Raw genomic sequence first — 6235 nt, forward strand, 5'->3', positions numbered from 1 at the left:
TACATTATGGAATGGAAATAATAAGACATTTTATCAGAAAGGTTAACATCTGTTAAGGCCTTATATTTTTTACAGAGCTTAAAATCCGTTGAAGGCTTATTATATGTCAGGCACTGCAAAATGCATTCTATAAGCTTTATTTTATTTAGCCTAACAATAGCTGTACGGGATGGAGACATGCGTTAGGTGTCTATCCTTACCGATTTTCTTATCAGAAGCAACCCAAATCTCACCTTCCTGGCAGATAGATCATTATAGGCTCTTAGCTATTATTATAACTAAATTATTTTCCTATGCAGTAGCTGAATGAAGAGCAGAAACAACTATAGTTTACAATCAAGATTTTTGTCTAAACTTTTAAGAGAAAGTCCAGTTTCATTATTTAAAACATTTTGAAAAAAATCATAACATTTATATATCATCTTTCCCTCGATGCATAACACTTTTTACAAAGTTTAGTGGTAGATAAGTGAGGGGTAACTCAAATCAGAGAAACAGGGGTGCAGACATTTGATTAACTTGTCTCACACCATAACTTTTCAAGATTTCATTATCATTCCACAACACCTGCCCTCAAAAAAGAATTTTGTAATTACCATTGAGTGACAAAATACCAAGTAGTGATAGAGGTGTATAGACGAACTCAAAAGTCATTGTCGAAGGATACTGATAAAATATTGGGAAAAATCACAAAAGGCACGAGAAGATAATTTAGAGTTATATGCGCAAATCACATGACTCCAGTCTCTGGCTCTCTTAGCCAGAACACTGAATCTTTTACAATTTACCTCTTGTTGCCAATAATTTTCTATTATCGTCAGATAATAATAGGCTGGCGTATGAACCTAGTTTATCACACATTTTTTTAAAAACTGACATTCCTTTCTTAAGGAGTCCATCCATTCACCCAATTAAAAAAAAAAATTGTTCCAGGAAGAGGAATTAAGTTCATTCCTTTGAATTCTAGTCTGCATCCCAGCTTTTAGAACAGGGGATGCAGAACCAGTTGATTTGCCACAGGTCAAGCAAGTCCTGAGTTTCCAGCGAATCAAGCAATTAACCAGTTACTTGGCCTTTTTGCAGAAATACACAAAACGTGTAGACTCGCTTAATTCCGTCTCCTCTTCACACGGAAATTGGCTGCTCGGGCGAATGTTGTTTTTCACCGCAGCCATGTGTCGAAGGGCGATTAACATTCGCTCGACAAAACCCCATCCCGGGCCATCTGGAAGTTGCACGCGTTCACACCCGGGGCTCAGCCTGGTGCGCCTTCACGCGCAGCCTTTTTGTTTATGCGGTTAGCAGGGGAGAGGGGCGGAGAGGGAGCGAACCTCTCAATGTGCAGCAGGCCGCGAGGGCTATATAAAGCTCGGGTCTCGGATCTACTGGAACTGGCCAAGATTGCCCGCGAGCTGGCAGCGGCCTTCCGCCAGTCTCCGCGGCGCCATGGAGACCGCAAGAGGCGCAGAGGGCACAGAGTGTGGAGCCGCGGCGTCCACGGCCACCGACCGCACTACGCGGCGCGCGGCCGCAGACTCCGGGTAGGTTTCTCCGCGCTGCTCTGTGCCTCCCAGCTTCCCCTGTCCCTCCCGCCTGCGCCTCCCCAGCTCCTCCCCTCCACTCTCCATCCCCCACCCCCCGGTGCCAGCGCTCGGCTTCGGTGGATTCTCCCGGGTCTGGGCTCACGTCTCCTCTGCGCGCCTTGTGCTATCCATCCCGCAGATACGCGGGCTTCTGGAGACCCTGGGTGGACGCCGGAGGCAAGAAAGAAGAGGAGACACCGAACCACGCCGCGGAGGCGGTGAGTGAGCCACGCGTCTCAGGCCGCGCCTCCCACGGGTGCAGAAGATTGACCAGGGCTCTTGGGACGCAGTGCCGGAGAGAGACATGCGAGACACCGGTCCTGCCTCTCGCTTAACATCCTGCCTGCCAGTGGCCATAACGGTGCCGACGCGGCGGATGTGTCCTCTGGAGCGATGGGCCACAGGCACCCAGCCGGGAGCGAGGCTGCTGAGAGCCCTGGGGTTACATTCCCAGCGGGCACGAGGAACACTGGGTCGTGCACATTTCCACTTTCTAGAAGGAGGTGGGTGATAACTGGATTCACTTCCTTTCCTCTTCAGATGCCCGATGGCCCTGGAATGACCGCAGCTTCAGGAAAGCTTTCGCAATTCAGGCACCCAGTCAGGTGAGTGACAGGCCTCCCCAAAGGTCTCCCGCTCCTCCAGCCCCAGGGAGGAGCCAGGGGCATCGCACAGCCCAGCTCCGCAGCTGGTCCTGCAGCCTCTCTCTCTCTCTGAAAATCTGGCTTCAAGGTTACTTATCTTCTCACTCGCAGAGATCCGTTACTCATCAAATTGAAAAAGGTAAGGGCTCACGGTTTCACGTAAAGGGACCATTGATCAATACATACTCAATGAACTTGATGAATATATTACGAAGAGGGAAAGGGGATGCTATGGTAAAAGAGCGGTGACATCTTGTGCTGGCAAAACAGTTTTTGTTTTTAAATCCTAAAGGGTTCGAATGAAACTGACTTGGCATCAGGCAGTGTGTATGCTGCTTTTGTCTTGCAATCTGGAAGGAAGAATGGGATTAGCAGTTACAGTCTTACGGCAAATCAAGTTTGCCGTGTAGGAGAAAATAGAAATGTAATGAAAATCCTAAAGATTACTGAGGGTGGTTATAGAAAGGGTCAAAAGTTATTTAACATGAGGAGCTAGTTTACTGTTCCTAGCCACTTCAGGAAGTCAGCCTTTATCTAAGATTCTTTGTCACTTTTATCAGGTGAAATGTTAATAATTCTGCAGTTTTCCTGCCTCCTAGAGCTGTTAAATGAAGAGCTGAATGATGTTTGTAAAGTGCCCGTGGTGATAAATAGCACATAGAATTCATTACATCTAATTTCCTACCATGTACTAGCACTAGTGAAGCATACAGAAAAAAGTCGTCAAAGCACATGGCAAGTGTTGTAATGGAGTTTAGTTTGGTTAGTTTTACAAGTATGGGCATGGCACGAAGTGCCTAAATCTGTGAGTGGTAGGGGGAAGGGTCAGGGAAGTGTATATTATAAGTAGTGGTTACCTGGCTGAGTCTTGGAGAAGTTAATCAGATGAATGGGAAGTGGGAGCAAAAGAAATAGCACTGGAAAAGAGAAGCAGGATCATGAAACAGTGTGGCTCCTTGTGGGAACTCCAAGGAGTTTAGGTGTGTGAAGTTGTGGTCATTTCAGCAGGGTAATCAGATGCCAGATCTTGTACACTCTTGTACAGAGTTTTGTCTTGATCCTGTTTGTAGTGTTGGGAACCCATGGGCTTTATTCCGAAGGTAGTCTTGGGGGTTATACGTTAAATAGGCTTAGGACATCAAAAGTAAAACTGGAAGTTCTGCAATTTTTCAGGTAAGAAATGATGACAAACCATTGTAAGACACGAGAAGTGAGGATGGGACTGGATGAATCTAGGAAATACTTAGATGACAAAATAGATTAGGCTTTATAATGTATTGGATATGGTAGATGAAGAAGAGGTAAAAACCAGAATGGCTCCTAAGTTTGTAGCTGGTGATCAGGTGAATGCTGTACTAAAAGAATGGAAATTAGGGCCGAAAACAGATTTGGGAGGTGAGACCACGAGTCAAGTTTTCCACTTATCATATTTAATGTGCCTATGGGGCATCCAAAGAGTGATATCCAGTAGAGAGCTGCATACGTAAGTTAGGGGCCCAGAGTCAAGATCTTAAGTGGAAATACAGACTTGGGAGTCCGTGGTAAATGTAGGGTGGGGAAATCATGACAGTGGGCCAGGTAATCCTAGTTTGTTTAGAGGGAGGGCTGATGTTCTCAATGAAAACCTGAGGGAAGGCCAGCATCTAACCAGTACACAAAGCAAGAGAGGTCCGCAAAGGAGACTGAGAAGAATTAGAACAGAAAGAAACTCAGAAAAGTATGTGGGCCCTGGGAGAAGAATGGCCCACAGTGAGAAATTCTGGAGAGAGTATCATAATGACTAAACAGCATTCTTTGGGTTTGCCGGTTCTAGTTACCCATTAGAAAATAAATTGTTTCTTATATAAGAAATTCCCTTCTTTTCTGAAGTATGGATACAATTTAATTATACTTCTCTTACATTTTATTTTTATTCATTTATATTTTGACTAATGTGGTGTGTTTTTTTTTTATTCAGCTGCAACTTCAGCTGTCAACTTTTTGAGGGTAGGGACCATGATTTATTCATCTTTAAATTGTGAATTATGTTGGCACAAGGGATCACTGAAATATTTATTGAATGACTGAATAATTGATAGTTACTTGTTTAAGCATCAAAAACATAAACTTTTTATGATTTTTGCTGGAAACATTTATAAACTACATTGTTTTTCTGCCTTTTAAAGTGGAGCATACTGAACATAATGTAATCTTTCATTTGTTGGAATGACTCCACTGTATGAATATATGGGCTGTTTATCCTACACGAAAATGACTGCACTGTACATGGTGATTCAGCCTTATCTCTCCTCTTTCTTTTCCTTGATGAAGACCAGAAGGCAAGATTAGTATTTGTCAGATTTTTGAAATTCTGAGGTAATCATACTTGCATGCCAGTTATTTGTATAAAACATATATAATTTCTCAATATTTCATATGATATTCACAAATGTAGTTGAATGAGGAGAAGACAAGCAGATAGAATCAAAGTTGAGGTCAGAAGTAGTCTTTCTATGCCTCAAGTTGTGAGTGCATAGACAAAATTTTTAAAATACTGGTTTTTATACATTTCTAAACTTACATTGTCTACTTCTATAAGAGTTATATCTGTGAGTTTTAAGTAAGATAATAGGTAATTTCCACCTTTTTGTAAGGTGCATAATATTTCGTCATTTTTATAAAGCTGGATATCATCAGAGTTTTTAATGTACTGGTAGAACTCAATTCATTTTTTCCAAAGGAATTTAGAAACTGTAAGACAAATCTTCTATATATTATAAGAATAAATATATCCATAAGGCACAAAGTAAGGTAAACACTGATCTTATGCTTATCCAGGGTTTAGTGTGAATTTGATACAATTTACAGCTTGAAAAAAGACTGAAAATAATCAAACAGTTATTGATACTTGGGCAAGTAGATTCCATGAAAGCTGTGATAGTAGCATATTTTAACTCTATATCTTAAGGCTATATCCAAATGTATAAGTTAATTGTTAAATATATGGAGCTCTTCAAAATTTGACCATTTCATGAGTTTAAAGATTCTGAATGTGAAAAAATAAAACATGTTGTCTGCTTCTTTCAGACTATTTTGGCCAAAATCAAAGTGTTATGATTACTTATATCAAGAAGCAGAAGCTCTTCTGAAAAATTTTCCAATTCAAGCCACAATTTCATTTTACGAAGATTCTGATAGTGAAGATGAAATTGAGGAGCTGACCTGTGAAAATTAATCTGATTAGCTACTTCTGATTATATCCAGAGCTTTTAGGGTTTAAATTTAGTGTACAAATGTATCATAATTATTTTAAGCTAATTTATTTGTATATAGATTATTAATAAAGTGAAATATTTTATAATTAATCTGGTATTTGGCCTTTTTTTATCCCTACACTAGAATTGAATGTTGGAATCTAAAATAGGTGCCATCTACAAATGTCTTGATTGCATTATAAATATTTGGCGCTTACAAAGAATAAATTTTTCTCTTCATTAAATTGCAAATTTATATTTAGTTATAATTTTGCAAAGAATGACAGTATTTAATTCTCAAGACTGAATTTTTTAACATCTGCTATTTCCTACTGATGCCAGTTGGATGTTGTAGCTACAGATTAGTATTATCTTATTAGATAATGAAGAAAATAGCCTTATGTTAGAAATCACTCATTTATTAGTAAAGATTTTTTAGCAGGTGGAAAAAACACATTAAATCATTATCTGTAATTGAAAAGGGGAATCAATCTTAGGGCTCTTAAATTATAGATATTTTACATAAATGATGAGCAAAGTAACTCTTATGTTAATACCCCTTTTCAGTCCTTAAATCCAGTAGTAAAATAGTATTGATGTTTAATACTTAATGTACTACATCGAGGGATCCCTAGAATTAAAACAAAATGTTTAAATTTGAGTGATTGATATGGAGTCTAAAAAAGTGGAGTCTAAAGGCCAGAAGTTGATAGTATCTTCCATTTCTGTAGGGGAGATAAGAAATTTGGAAAGTATGGAACATTCTTCAACAATA

At 40.0% G+C, this 6235-nt stretch overlaps 1 protein-coding gene across 3 annotated transcripts; it reads left to right on the forward strand.

Moving 5' to 3' along the window:
- The first annotated feature begins 315 nt into the window (after window positions 1–315).
- On the forward strand, window positions 316–5567 carry RIPPLY2 (ripply transcriptional repressor 2). Of its 3 annotated transcripts, XM_009205594.3 has the most exons (5): window positions 1320–1541; window positions 1723–1801; window positions 2124–2188; window positions 4185–4213; window positions 5294–5567. In XM_009205594.3, exons 1-5 carry the CDS (start codon window positions 1447–1449, stop codon window positions 5353–5355), a joined length of 330 nt encoding a protein of 109 aa, XP_009203858.1. In that variant the 5' UTR covers window positions 1320–1446; the 3' UTR covers window positions 5356–5567. The 3 variants fall into 3 exon arrangements, with proteins under 3 accessions (XP_017813573.2, XP_009203857.1, XP_009203858.1); XM_017958084.3 differs by lacking the exon at window positions 5294–5567 and having other exon boundaries at window positions 316–1541; window positions 4185–5287; XM_009205593.2 differs by lacking the exon at window positions 4185–4213 and having other exon boundaries at window positions 1295–1541.
- The last annotated feature ends 668 nt before the right edge of the window (window positions 5568–6235 follow it).

This window comes from Papio anubis, chromosome 6 (assembly GCF_008728515.1).
Source record: "Papio anubis isolate 15944 chromosome 6, Panubis1.0, whole genome shotgun sequence".
NCBI lineage: Eukaryota > Metazoa > Chordata > Mammalia > Primates > Cercopithecidae > Papio > Papio anubis.

Coding starts and splice junctions, on each gene's coding strand:
- RIPPLY2 (XM_017958084.3), top strand. CDS start 1,293: ATGCGGTTAGCAGGGGAGAGGGGCGGAGAGGGAGCGAACCTCTCAATG. Junction 1,542..1,722: donor CGCGCGGCCGCAGACTCCGG/GTAGGTTTCTCC, acceptor TCCATCCCGCAG/ATACGCGGGCTTCTGGAGAC. Junction 1,802..2,123: donor CGAACCACGCCGCGGAGGCG/GTGAGTGAGCCA, acceptor TTTCCTCTTCAG/ATGCCCGATGGCCCTGGAAT.